The 15,227-nt window shown below is 41.5% G+C and overlaps 2 protein-coding genes across 3 annotated transcripts in view; both read left to right on the plus strand.

Moving 5' to 3' along the window:
* Nucleotides 1–15,227, plus strand: part of LOC115462435 (oocyte zinc finger protein XlCOF6-like) — a 127,617-nt gene that overhangs the window by 73,144 nt on the left and 39,246 nt on the right. The window lies entirely within an intron of this gene.
* LOC115462423 (oocyte zinc finger protein XlCOF6-like) lies at nucleotides 2,779–5,806 on the plus strand. The gene is made up of 2 exons (XM_030192438.1): nucleotides 2,779–4,634; nucleotides 4,887–5,806. Exons 1-2 carry the CDS (start codon nucleotides 2,816–2,818, stop codon nucleotides 5,759–5,761), a joined length of 2,694 nt encoding a protein of 897 aa, XP_030048298.1. The 5' UTR covers nucleotides 2,779–2,815; the 3' UTR covers nucleotides 5,762–5,806.

A 15,227-nucleotide genomic window follows, 5' to 3' on the forward strand; every position in this document is an offset into this window, starting at 1 on the left:
CCATCTCCGTAAAAGGTTCGTTTGCGGATTAATACCTTTCAAATATTTGAACGTCTGTATCATGTCACCCCTGTTTCTCCTTTCTTCCAAAGTATACATGTTCAGGTCAGCAAGTCTCTCCTCGTACGGCTTGTACGGTTTGCAATGCAAATTCCATACCATTTTTGCAGCTTTTCTTTGCACAGCTTCCAGTCTTCTTACATCTTTAGCAAGATACGGCCTCCAAAACTGAACACAATACTTCTTCGTTTCAAGCATCCAACTCTCTCTCTTCAACCTCTTCTGCATTTTTCTCCCTTTCTCAAAATGTAATTTTGGGACCAAAAAAAAACCTTCAATGCTCTACAGAATACTTCAAGAAACAGATAATCTATGTGAAACCTCAGTAGAACTATGGAAACGTGAACTCAACCTATCATCATCGAATTTTGACTCTCTGTCCTACAAAGTCTGCTGGTATATCTCAATCTTCTTTTTTTATTATGCTTATTGGACACCCATACGCTTGGCAAAGATTACCAAAAACTCGGCTTCCTCAAATTGTTGGTCATGTCATGATAATAATGGTAATTTATCTCATATGATTTTCTTCTGTAAAAATGTAAGAGCTTATTGGAATCTAATATGGTCTCATATTCTTCTTATATTTCACCTACCTACGATTCCCATCATTACCTACAAGATTGTAATTTTGAGTTCCTCTCACTCAGATATTAATGTCCCAATTTCTGAGCAGAAATTATTTGATTTAATGTTAGCTGTAGCTACTCACTTTATAATTTGTAATTGTAAAAACAACTCTTAATTTACGTATGTTTTAATGAATGGTGGAGCTATATACGTATAATTAGAAAATATGAAACCCTGTTAGCCTACAAACATTGTAGGGTCAAATCGACCTCAAAGATCTGGGCTCTTCTAGACTCTTTTTGCCTTCAAACTCAAGTTGAATATAAAGACTGAATTTCTTGTATCTTCAGGTTAAACTTTATTTAAGATATAATATATATTATACATGGTGATGCTTCTGAGGTGAGGGAGTTGAACCAGATGGAAGACCTAGAGAGTCCTCGGCAGAGAAAACTCCAAGCCCATCATCATCATCAGATGAGCCATCATCGGATGGGGCCAAAAGCTCAGAAAGAGCAGCCCGAGTCCGAGGCCGACGTGACATCACCCACATGTGAGAATATCAGCCTGCTTGTCCTCGGAGAATATGTATTATACATGGTGATGCACACGTTCTTTTTTGTATATTATTGTGGCCATTGTTCATTGTTTTATTTTATTTTCTGGTTCTTCATTCTCTGTAATATTAAAAAAAAGAAAATCACAGTACAATAAATGAAACATTGATTACGTTTACTCAGACAAGGCAAGACCCGAACAACCACAACATGACGCCTGCCACGGAAGCCTAAGAGAACGTAGAAAGGTTGTTTTACCTGCAGTGCATAATTAAGCTGTTCGTTGTACCAGAGGATGTGGTCAAAGGAAATACGATAGAAGAGTTCAAAAGAGGAAAAGCCATAAAAACATTTTTAGTCAGGTAGACTTCGCAGAGCCATTGCTCGTCTGTGAAAAATGAACCATGAGAAATAGATCTACTTTTTGGGCTCTGCCAGGCACTTGTGACCAGACTGGCCACCATTGGAGACAGGATCAAGACTCTGATGGCTGTTATATCGATGTGGGAAGACCAACAAGGAGCTTTTAAATATCAGCTTGAGTGACATCATCTGTTCTATCTGCATCTCTGGTAATCGTCAGCATGGATATGTTGTATTTTCTGCTTCGAGGGAATGTAAAGGGGTCTGTGTATTACATTTGTACCCCGCGCTTTCCCACTCATGGCAGGCTCAATGCGGCTTCCATGGGGCAATGGAGGGTTAAGTGACTTGCCCAGAGTCACAAGGAGCTGCCTGTGCCGGGAATCGAACTCAGTTACTCAGTTCCTCAGGACCAAAGTCCACCACCCTGACCACTAGGCCACTCCTCCGCACATGTAAGTGGCGCTTGGTAGTGTGGGCGTGTGGAATTGCCTTTGTTTTAAATGGAGGCCTAAATAGCCGTCTGCTAAAACAGAAATCTGCATGCAGCCATTTAATGCCTGAGCGGGTTCACATTTTAACGCAGCGGTAATTGGTCAGTGTGCAATTACCGCCGGACGCGCCTACACCACAGGCCCACGTTACAAAATAGAAAAAATGTTTTCTGACGTGGAAAATGGCACATGGCAAACTCTGTGTATGCCGGACAGTAGTGCTGATTTCCACATGGCAACCCTATGACCCTTAAACTTGTTAAATTGTTCTCCTACAATAACAAACCAGCAATGAGAAGCCAGTAATTATTTCTTAAAATCCTTTAAGGAATCAAAACAGCCTTATAAGTAGTGGAAAATCTAAGTCCAAAGTACTTTTTCTATTAGTTCGTCAGCTCAACATGTTTCGGCATTCAGGGGTAGAATTATAAATTGTAAAATGGACAAACAAACCCCCTAAAGATAAACACAAATAACTAAGAATAAAAAACACATAGCACCCCACAACCCCCTCCCTTAAAAATGTATAAAAAAAAGTTTATCAAGGTGGCTTTAGGGGGATTGTTTGTCCATTTTACGATTTAATAATTACTGGCTCATCATTGCTGCTTTTTGCCTGTGATACGTTCGGATTGTAGGATTGTTTTTATGTCTTTTCCTACAATAATACACAATGCTCTTTTTTTTTACTTTTAAGAAAAAGAGGACCCTAAAAACAGTAATACAGAGACACATAACTGGAAGCTCAGTGAGAAGCCTGAAGGGGAAAAGATGTTATCAGAAAGAGACAAAGAGGAAACTTCTTCCAGTTCTGACTGGGGAGAAAAGGAAAAGAATCAAAATAAACAAAAACCTTCACCAGGAGGCTCAGCTCTGTGTGAAAACAGTATCAGTAATCTCAAACAGGCAGGGGAAGAGGAGAGAAACCAGATGAGAGATCAAAGCTGTTCCTGTGATATTTGTCAGATATTCCTCAGCAATCATTTTGTTCTAAAATCACTTCTTAGATCTGATACTGAAGAGAGACCATCTACATGTACGGACAATGGGGGAAATGTCAGTCTAAAGAGAGAACTAGAAGGACAACAGAAAACAGTCCTAAAAGAGAAACATTTTACAGGTTCTGAATGTGGGAAAGGTTTCAATAGGAAGAAAAAGCTAATGCAACATGAGAAAACTAATAAAGAAACTACAATGTATACATTTACAGAATATGGGAAAAGCTTTACGAACAAAGCAGACATTATAAAACATAAGAAAAACATCACTGATGAGAGAATATCTTCATGTCCTGGATGTGAGAAAAGCTCCAACAAGGAAGAAAATTTCCACCAAGGACAGAGCTCAGTTTCAAGTGCTGAATGTCAGAAAAGCTTTAGTCAAGAGGAAGCAGTCATAGATCACCAAAAAGCTCAAACTGCTGGGGAATCGGACACTTGTACTAAATGTGAAAAAATATTTTGCAGGAAGGCAACACTCTCAAAATATCAAGAAATCGAGAAAAATGAGAGATTATATACTTCTGCTGACAGTGGAATAAGTGCTTGTTGGAAAGGAAACCTCACAATGCCCAAGAGACTTAATTCAGTAGTGAAACCATTTACGTTTACTATGTGTGGTAAAAGCTTCACTTCAGACAGTCTCCGAGACCATCCGAAAACTGACACTGGAATGAACCCATTTACCTGTACTGACTGTAATAAAAGCTTCAGTCAAAAAGAACACCTCACAACACACAAGAGAATCCACAGCATTGAGCCATTTACACATAGTGAGTGTGTTAAAAGCTTTACTGAGAAGAATACACTGACCAGACACCACAGAGTCCACACAGGTGAGAAGCCATTTACATGTACTGAGTGTGGTAAAAGCTTTAGTGAGAAGAAAACACTGACCAGACATCAGAGAATCCACACAGGGGTGAATCTGTTTTCATGTAGTGAATGTGGTAAAAGCTTAAGTACAAAGGGAACACTGATGAATCACCAGAGAATCCACACAGGTGAAAAGCCATTTACTTGTACTGAGTGTGGTAAAAGCTATACTGAGAAGAAAACACTGACCAGACACCAGAGAATCCACACAGAAAAGAAGCCATTTATATGTAATCAGTGTGGTAAAAGCTTTAGCATAATGGGAAGTCTGATCATACACCAGACAATCCACACAGGTGAGAAGCCATTTACATGTAGTGAGTGTGGTAAAAGCTTTACTGAGAAGAAAACACTGACCATACATCAGAGAATCCACACAGGAGAAAAGCCATTTACATGTAGTGAGTGTGGTAAAAGCTTTACTGAGAAGAAAACACTGACCATACATCAGAGAATCCACACAGGAGAAAAGCCATTTGCATGTAGTGATTGTGGTAAAAGCTTTAGTGTAAAGGAAAAACTCACCATACACCAGAGAATCCACACAGGAGAGAAGCCATTTATATGTAGTGATTGTGGTAAAAGCTTTAGTGTAAAGGGAACACTGATCAAACACCAGAAAATCCATACAGGAGAGAAGCCTTTTACATGTAGTGACTGTGGTAAAAGCTTTGGTAAAAAGGGAACACTAACCATACACCAGAGAATCCACACAGGTGAGAAGCCGTTTACATGTAGTGAGTGTGGTAAAAGCTTTACTGAGAAGAAAACACTGACCATACACCAGAGAATCCACACAGGAGAAAAGCCATTTAAATGTAGTGAGTGTGGTAAAAGTTTTATTGTAAAGACAAGACTGATCTCACACCAGAAAATCCATACACGAGAAAAGCCGTTTACATGTAGTCAGTGTGGTAAAAGCTTTAGCATAATGGGAAGTCTAACCCTACACCAGAGAAAACACACAGGTGAAAAGCCGTTTACATGTAGTCAGTGTGGTAAAAGTTTTAGTGAAAAGGGAAAACTGATCAAACACCAGAAAATCCATACAGGAGAGAAGCTGTTCACATGTAGTGAGTGTGGTAAAAGCTTTAGTGAGAAGAAAACACTGACCAGACATCAGAGAATTCACACAGGAGAAAAGCCATTTAAATGTAGTGAGTGTGATAAAAGCTTTAGTAGCAAGGAAAGTCTGGTCGTACACCAGAAAATCCATACAGGAGAGAAGCCATTTATTTGTAGTCAGTGTGGTAAAAGCTTTAGCGTAAAGGGAACACTGACCATACACCAGAGACGACACACAGGTGAGAAGCCGTTTACATGCAGTGAGTGCGGTAAAAGCTTTACTGAGAAGTATGCACTGACCATGCATCAGAGAATCCACACAGGAGAAAAGCCATTTCAATGTAGTGAGTGTGGGAAATGCTTCATTTGGAAGAGAACACTCAACGCACACCAGATAATCCATTCAGGAGTCAAACAATTTACATGCAGTGAGTGTGGTAAAAGCTTTATTGATAAGGGAACACTGACCGTACACCAGAGAATCCACACAGGCGAGAAGCCATTTACATGCAGTGAGTGTGGTAAAAGCTTTAGTAAAAAGGGAAAACTGACCAGACACCAGAGAATCCACACAGGCGAGAAGCCATTTACATGTAGTGAGTGTGGTAAAAACTTTAGTGAAATTGGAAAACTGACCAGACACCAGAGAATCCACACAGGCGAGAAGCCATTTACATGCAGTGAGTGTGGTAAAAGTTTCATTCAGAAAGCAAAACTTATAAGACACCAAAACAACCATTTAGGAGTGAAACCATTTTCATGCAGTGAAACGTTTTGATGAGAAGGGAGCACTGACCAAACACCAGAGAATCCATACAGGAGAGAAGTGATTTCTATGTTATTCATGGCAAAAGCTTTTGTAGGAAGCAAACACTGACCACACAACAGAAATCCCACACAGGACTGAAATGATTTACAGGTACTGAGTATGGTAAAAGCTTCACTGGGAAAGGAAGACATGTAAGACACCAGAAAAGCCAATTACCCAGTGAATCGTATGGAGAGAGACAGAAGATCCTGAGGCAGGAACAAATGCAGTCCGAGAACAAGAAAATGTGGCAGAAGAATCCAGACCTATTTTTCATCATGTTGAGAGCTACAGGCTTCATCGAAAAGAATTTCCAACCACACCTGCATAGGCTGCCTGTACATGTTACATTTTATGAACCCCAAAAGGAAGCTCTCTGTAGTATGATGGAAGTTCTACAGCGAATGTTAGCAGTAAACTTGAGATCCTACTCCACGTACCCTGGCCTAGGAGTGAGGTTCATTCCTGTCATGGTATGTGGGAAACTAACTCATCTGGAGAAATTGCCCTGAGTGAAACTACATGTATGTACTGAGTGTGGTAAAAAACTTTAGTTAGAGGTGCACTAATTTAGAGCGTGTTAAATGCTCGTGCATTTTAGCATTTAGCACGCGCTTAAATCCAGTAGTAAAGGAACCCCTATATGTATTAACCCCCTTGTTAAAATCTAAAGAGAATCCATGTGCGTGGAGAACTCAGTAGATCCCACGGAGCATAAAATGAAAATAAAAAGAGGTGGGGATATAAACCAGGCTGTCCAAAAAACTGGATACCAAACAAAACCAGGTGAATATTAAAACAAAAGATGTTTCTTAATATTTAAACTAAAAACAATAAAACAATTTCACATTAAGATGACTCGACACAATGTTGTGTTTCGGCCAGGTGGCCTACATCAGGAGTCTATAAACAACAAATGAAATGTCTATAAAGAAGAGAAACATATATAAGATATAAAATGTAGCACATATATCAAAAACATACCAATTACCATCTATATATATAAAAGGCACCACCAACGTTCTAATGAAGCCTCATTTCCGTTTTGCATGGTGGTGTAGATATCCGGTTTCACAAATCACAGGCAGGAGTAAGGAGTCGGGAAACATAGCCAGCAAGCTGCGATCTGCTCCCCTCCCCCCCTGCTGTATCATCAGGGCATGGCTGAGGATCTCAAAGCGCAAGCTCCAATCTGCTGCTCTCCTGCTGACTGTGTTGCTGAACCTCCTCCCCTCCCCCCCCCCCCCCCCGCTTCCTCTCAGTTGCAGTGTCAGAGAAAATGAGTGCAGGGAAGGTCAACCACTCCCTCCCTTTACATTTAAAGCAACACTAGGGACTTGCATCTCTGCCTCTCCCTTCGCCACGCACGCACGCACGCGCACACATACACAACACCTGATGCTGATTTTGGAGATTTTGGACCGCTGTGCCGCCTCTGTGGATGGAGACAGTTGCTGGCCACACTGGGAGGGGGAAGCAGCGGCGGCGACTTGGTGAGGGCGAGGGAGACAGTGGCAGCGCAGACATGGGGGGGGGGAAAGCGGTGCTAGCGCTCGTTTCATTCCTCTCTGAAATGGGCCTTTCACACTTGTGCTTCTATAATATGAATATCATAAATCATATCAGAATGTTATTTTACATGTGCATATATAGAACTGTATAAAATATGGAAATGATTGTATCTTTGGGGCATAGCTAAAAGTAAACATTAGAAAAAACAATGGAACTAACCTTATAACTGAGATCAAATTGAAAACAAGGTCATTAATTAATGATTTGAAGTAATCTGCAAAAGAATAGTGAGGGGAAAAAACAGGTGGAAAATAAAAACGGCGGAAAAAAATAATAACAATATGAAGTGAAATGTAAAAGTAAAAAAATAATAAATAAAATAAATAAAACAATAATAATAAAATGAACTGACCTCAAGTCACAAATGAAAAATCTGCAGACAAAGACGTAAAAATGGTCTACAAAAAAGCAGAAAAAAGTATGGTCACACATGTACTTTAAACCAAACAGTGCTGGCAAGTTTAGAAAATGATCAACCGCAAATGTATGTGTATATGTAATACAAATAAAACGAGTATCTAGCAGAAAAAAACAGAATCTAGGAGGAAAAACGTGACGAGCCTACTGCTCACTCGTGTGAAATATAAAGTAACGTAAGAATGAACTGGTCCGCAAAATCCGAGAAACGCAATGCTATATTAGAACGGATGCCTAATATATATATATTTAAGGTCAGGAAGTTAAAACGTACCTTGAAAAAGACCGTTTGAGAATTGAACCATCTGTCGCTGCAGTCTGCGAGAACACGATTGAAATGCTAAGGCCAGATGGGCTGCGAAGGAGTGTCTTAAAAGGAGAAAGTGGCGGCAAACTCAAAGAAAGTGACGTCAGAATAACCATCGAAATAAAATTTACAAAGAGATGAGAAATATTAAATTTGAACACTGTATAGGTGTCACGTCTGTGGCCGTGACCACCCTCAGGCTGACCTTATTTCTGGGGGTCAGCTTCTAAGCTAGCTTCTGCCTATCATTTCTGGAGTAGTTTTCCTTCTGTGTGCTGGCTGCTTCCAGCATGGCTCTAATTACTCCACTCTCCTGCACCTGGGGGTGCTGCCTGAGTTAGCTCTACCTCTGTCTCCAGCCTGGCTCTGTTTGCTCCTCTGTGCTGCACCTAGGTATTCTAAGTCTCTCTATGTTCTGTGTGCGCTCTGCCTGCTCCTTGGTTTGTGCTTCTCTCACCCGCTGGTGGCCAGAGCCAGTGGCTGCCATAGTTTGTCTTGCTGTTCCTACCCGTTCCAGACTTTAGCCTAGTCCGGTCCAGTTCTTCCAGGCTGCCGGACTTGTCTCTCGTTTGTGCCTGGACAGCCTCCATAGTTGTGGACTGATGGCTGCAGCTGCTCTTCAGGTGTTGAAGGGCTTTATTTATCACTTAGAGACTGCAGCCTTTGCCTTTGCATCGTCTAAAGTCCCTGGTCTGTTAGAGTGCTCTCTGCACTGCTACCTTGTCCAGTTCAGTGTGAGTTTCTAGCTTGTGACTAGCTAGCTTGGGCATAGCTTTCTTGTTGGCTTGTGTACAGCTTTACTAGTTTTCTTGTGTTTAGCTTTCTGGTTTTCCCGTGTGTGCTTTCCTTTGCTTCTGGAGCTTCAGCCCTAGTCCTGTCCGCTGCCAGTACTCCTTGCTACTGGAGCTCCAGCCATAGTCTTGCTACTTGACCTGACCATTGCCTGAATCTGACTACTCTCTGCCTGTGGCCAGACCTGACTTTGCCGGAACCCGGACATTCCCTGCCTGTCTGCCTTGCTTTCGCCTAGGTGCCTGAGGACACTTCTGTATCCTGATTCCTGTTGTTCCTGCTTGCTAGTTCCAGTTCCGGTTTTCCTGTAAGCCCTGCCGGCTGCCCGAACCTGACGAATGTGCTACTTGACAAGGTGTATGTTTAAAAAGCAAAGCCCGCGTGTGTTTCATGAACGTTAATGAGCGTCCTGCCATTTGTTATTCTCTAATATGGAGCAAATTAAAATAAAAAGGAGTAATTTGGCCCAGATAGTAGTTTTACCCAAACCGAACAGAGATGGAATGATGTCATCTTCCTACCGACCTATATCCCTGTTAAATTCTGAGGTAAAAATGATTGCAAAAATACTGGCCAACAGATTAGGAAGGGTATTGCCATACCTCATCCCCGACGCACAAGTGGGATTTGTTCAGGGTCGTTCGGTCACTAAAAACCTGCGTAGCATCTTGATGGCATTGGATTCATTAAGGAACTCTGCGGAGCAAGCACTATTGATCAGCTTCGACACCGAAAAGGCGTTTGATCACGTAGAATGGCCCTTTTTATTTGCAGTTCTAAATAAATATGGATTCAATGGCTGGTTTGTGCAAGCAATTTCTGCCTTGTATAACTCTCCTCAAGCACGGGTCTTGGTAAATGGAACATGGTCGGAGACTTTTGAGATTAACCGGGGAACCAGGCAAGGATGCCCACTGTCACCGTTACTTTTTGCCCTTTATTTAGATCCCTTTATCCGAGATATCATTGCTAGTAGGACTATTAGGGGAGTACCGACTGGGAAGGCGGCGTTCAAAATCGCGGCATTCGCCGATGATTTGTTAATGATTCTTACTAACCCGTGTCAGTCTCTATCCAATTTTCTAGAAGTTTTTGCAGAATTTGGAGAATATTCTGGATTTAAGCTTAATCTAGAAAAATCGGAGGCCGTGGCTATACCTCTGACTACCCGCCTTCTTTGGAAGGAAGATTTCCCTTTGAGATGGGCAGACGGTTCTTTTCGGTACCTGGGGGTCCTCCTGACAGCTCAGACAGAGGATATATATAAATTGAATGTTACTAGGCTACTTAGTCAAACCGAGCATCAGCTGGACACCTGGAGAGCATTACCTGTGCCCTTGGTAGGCCGGGTTGCCCTCATCCGAATGGTAATCTTACCCCGGTGGTTATATGTCCTGCAGGTTCTGCCGTTGCATTTATTCCAAAAAGATATTAAACGATTTTATCAGTTAGTTGGACGGTTCTGTTGGGCAAAGAAAAAAGCTAAGCTTAAGATGCACCTTTTGCTAGGGGCCTGGCGTGAGGGAGGATTGGGTCTCCCTAATTTGCAGTACTATAACCTGGCTTGCTTATTAAGGGTGATGAGGGATTGGATGTTTTCTTCGCATGAATATTCTCCCTTAGAGCTAGAGAAGGCTTATTTTAGTCCTTATAACTTAATTACCTTATTACATGCAGATAACACCCTCCTGCCACAGACGTTAAAGCATTGTATACTTTTGTCACCCTTGCGGGCGGCCTGGACAGGTTTGGCAAGGAAACTGGGGGGTAACCCGAGCATATCAGAACTGTTGTCTATAAGGGGAAACCCGATGTTCCCACCAGGGCTGGAAAACCCAGTCTTCCTGCAATGGGAGGAAAAGGGCCTAACATGTTTGAAAACGATTTTAGATGAGGAAGGGAAATTAAAAACTTTAGAACAACTCACACTGGAGGGAAACTGGAGGTACATTTTTAGTTATGGTCAGATTAGGCATTACATAAAATCCCTGGATGTGGAGGCGCTTAAATTTCAATTAGGCGAGAAAATTCAAAAATTTTTTGATGACATCTCAGACGAAACCCCATCAATCTCGCAACTTCAGAAGAAACTGTGGACCTTGACACCGCGGGTGGGGTTGACACAGCTCCGGCGGCGGTGGGAGGCAGATACGGGAGCAGATTTATCTAACTGGGATATTGAGGCCTATATTAAAAGTATTCCCCGACTAATAACTGGAGCCAATTATAGGGAATGTGCATTTACAGTATTACATAGAGCTTATATTACACAAGTTCAATTGTCTCGAATTGGGGGGGATCCTCACACCAAAATGCCCGAAATGTAATCTTATGGATAACACTTTTTACCATGCGTTCTGGGACTGTATAATGATTCAGAGTTACTGGCGAAAGAAAGTATATTATTTGAATTCAATACTACCACGTAGAATAGCGGGTACTCCCCTGCAATTGATACTGGATTGCCCAGGAGCATTTCGGGGCTTAAATGCAGATGGGACACTTCTATGTCGTAAATTGTGTCTGGTGGCGAAAAAATGCATATTACAATCTTGGATTTCAGATAGGCCTCCTGAATATTGGCATTGGCGCAATCAGACACATCAATTGATGGTATGGGAAGCAAGAGAAGCAAAAGGTTCATGCCGCCGCAAGGCGCGTTTTCAAAAACTTTGGGGGATAGTGTTAGACGCACTAACACAAAGAGGATGGAGTCTTGTACTTAACACATTATGATAGGGAAGCAGTCAAAGATACACATTTATGACTTTATGCATACACATATAAATCCGTGGGAAATAACAAGAAGGAAAGAGGGGGGGGGGGGGGGGGGGGGAAGGGGGGAGGGTGGGGAGATAAGATTGCACGGGGGAGTTCCTTTGAGTGTTGGGTTAATTGATACATTACAGTGCTATAGACTGATGATAAACTGGTTGTTAACATATAAATCTGACTAGGTATAAGTTTGAACAGTTTTAATATATAAAAGTTGTAGACCACAACAACGGGAATAATAATTAAAGGGTGGGCGATGGTATGGAACTTCATGTACTGGAGGCAGGAACTTTGACTATTTAAACGCTGTTGAGTCAATTTGGAGTATAGAATTTCCTGTACTATTCTTAACAAAACAAAGCGTATAGGCTATAAAGTCAACCTCATATTAAAGACAGGGGATGGGAACATACAATGAAAAGTTGATGGCAATCTGTTTGGAGTTAAAAATGACCCTTTGATGAACATTTATACTGTTAAAGTTATGTATACATGGACAATGGCATGTCATTTATTGCACTGTCATCAATAAAAACGTTTAACAATAAAATAAAAAGGAGAGTGTACAGGAGTGACGTGTAATGGAAAGACCATAAACCAAGGCAAGGGTAACACGACTATATGGTGATTGAACTGGAAAAATAATAATAAACAGAAGTAATAATAAAGATGAACAAACATGATATATGGAAAATGATAAAATATGCACAAAAATTTTAAAAATGCGTATGTAATAATGGAACAAAATGAAAAATGAAATACTAAAATTGTGAATACATAAAAAATAATGAGGAAATAAAAAATGATGAAATAAAGATGGATCAAAATAATGATGTGAAAATTAATGATAAGAGGTAAAAATTGAAAAATAAAGATAAAGAATAAAAATGAAAATGAATCCTATGTATGTACATATAATGAAACATGTATAAATATATATATGTGTGATACAAACGTTATTGAAGTGATAAATATATGTTATTCAATAATTATGACAATTTCAAAGGGTATTAAAAATACATTGAAATACGTAGACCATTATGAAAATATACAATGTATTGTTTGAAAAAAATAATATTTGATATGTAATCCATGTTTTTTTTAAATATTTAATCCACATTTTTTTGATATGTAATTAAATATCCTGAAGATAATCAAAATACCCAATCATATGTTATTTAATAAGTATACCCCCCCCCTGTTTACAGATCCAGCCCATTCAAAGTGAATGGGCTGTGTCGGTATTACTACACCGGTAGCCACTAGCTCGGCTTTGTAAACAGGGGCGTAAGTGTGGTAAAGGCTTCAGCTAGAAAGTATACTTTACGGTGCAGAAGCCATTCAGGAATGAAACCATGTACATGCACTGAGTGTGGTAAAGCCTTCTTTCGGAATGTACAAATGCAATGGGAAAGATAAGTGTTACTCCAGGAAATGTACAGGGTTCAAGCCCAGGCACACGAATGGTTAAGGAGAGGAGAACTGAAAACTATGGACTAGATGGTTCACAGTGAGTACAGAAAAAAATGGTACAATCGACATCTCATAGCTGGCTGTGAAATGCTAGTGGCAGAAAAGTTTTATACACAAAGGCATAGCAAGGTGGCACATCTCATTCAATGGAAACTCTGTAAACTGTTGAGTTTTCTCTGCTTATTTTGTATTTTTATTTTTAAATGTATTTTATATAAACTGCCTAGAGGCATCACTGTGTAAAGCGAAGATACCTGTAGCAGGTATTCTCCAAGGACAGCAGGCTGATTGTTCTCACATGTGGGTCGGCATACACGGCAGGCTGAGGAACGGCAATTTTTCAAGCAAAAAATTAACAGAACTTTGCGGGGGCTTTCGGCGCGCGGGGCACGCCCACTGCGCATGTGCAGCCGTCTTCCCGCCCATGCGCGAGAGACCCCGCTCAGTTATATGATAAAGCTAGTAGAGAAGAACACAACACCAAAGGGGAAGTGGGTGGGTGGGATGGTAGGAACAATCAGCCTGCTGTCCTCGGAGAATACCTGCTACAGGTAAGTACCTTCGCTTTCTCCGAGGACAAGCAGACTGCTTGTTCTCACATGTGGGGTATCCCTAGCACCCAGGCTCACTCAAAACAATAAAGAAAGGTCAATTGGGCCTTGCAACAGCGAGGACATAACAAAGATTGACCTAAACCAGAACAACTAACTGAGAGTGTAGCCTGGAACAGAATAAAACGGGCCTATGGGGGTGGAGTTGGATTCTAAACCCCAAACAGGTTCTGCAGCACCGACTGCCCAAACTGACTGTCGCGTCGGCTATCCTACTGAAGGCAGTAATGAGATGTGAATGTGTCGACCGATGACCACGTCGCAGCCTTGCAAATCTCTTCAATAGTGGCTGACTTCAAGTGAGCCATCGACGCTTGGGCATAAGTGAAGGAAATGCAATCTGCTAGCCAATTGGAAATGGTGCGTTTCCCGACAGCGACTCCCCTCCTATTGGGATCAAAAGAAACAAACATTTGGGTGGACTGTCTGAAGGGGCTTGTCCGCTCCATGTAAAAGGCCAATGCTCTCTTGCAGTCCAAGGTGTGCAACTGACATTCAGCAGGGCGGGTATGAGGACGGGGAAAAAATGTTGGCAAGACAATTGACTGGTTCAGATGGAACTCCGACACCACCTTCGGCAAGAACTTAGGGTGAGTGCAGAGGACTACTCTGTTGTGATGAAACTTGAGATAAGGAGCATGCACTACTAAGGCTTGAAGCTCACTGACTCTACGAGCTGAAGTAACCGCCACCAAGAAAATGACCTTCCAGGTCAAGTACTTCAGATGGCAGGAATTCAGTGCCTCAAAAAGGAGGTTTCATCAGCTGGGTGAGAACGACGTGGAGATCCCATGACACTGGTGGAGGTTTGACATTTTATTCCACATTAAACATGAATTAGATTGGAACCTGGGATCATTTAATTTTTTTTTCCTGGAGAGAGTAATGCATTGCCGCCCCCCCCCCCCCCCCCCGGCTATAGCCAGCTCTGCAATTTTGGGGCGGCGCAGAGGTGGACAGGGGTGGGGGGCGCAAGGGTGGACGTGGGGGGGGCGCAGAGGTGGACCGGGGAGAGAGCCTGTTGTTAAAAATTTACCAGCACACCACTGCCTGTTTACCATGTATGTATACAACTAAATATATTACCATTTGAAATTCTTTACCCGGAAATGGCAATCGCCATCATGGCATAATGTAAGCCACATTGAGCCTGCAAATAGGTGAGAAAATGTGGGATACAAATGCTACAAATAAATAAATAAATACTTACCCTAAAGCTAATATCAAATCTGATCATATTAGGTTCACTGTTATCAAGCGGCCCCAGCACCATTACCTCCCACACTAGATCATGCACTCCACTAAGGACTAAGTCTAGAATTTTTTACTTTTCTTTTTGGCTCCTGTACCAGCTGCTCCATAAAGCAGTCCTTGATTTCGTCAAGGAATTTAACCTCCCAAGCATGCCCTGATATTACATTTACCCAGTCAATATTGGGGTAATTGAAATCATCCATTATTATTGTGTTGCCCAGTTTTTTAGCCTCCC

This window comes from Microcaecilia unicolor, chromosome 1 (assembly GCF_901765095.1).
Source record: "Microcaecilia unicolor chromosome 1, aMicUni1.1, whole genome shotgun sequence".
Taxonomy (NCBI): domain Eukaryota; kingdom Metazoa; phylum Chordata; class Amphibia; order Gymnophiona; family Siphonopidae; genus Microcaecilia; species Microcaecilia unicolor.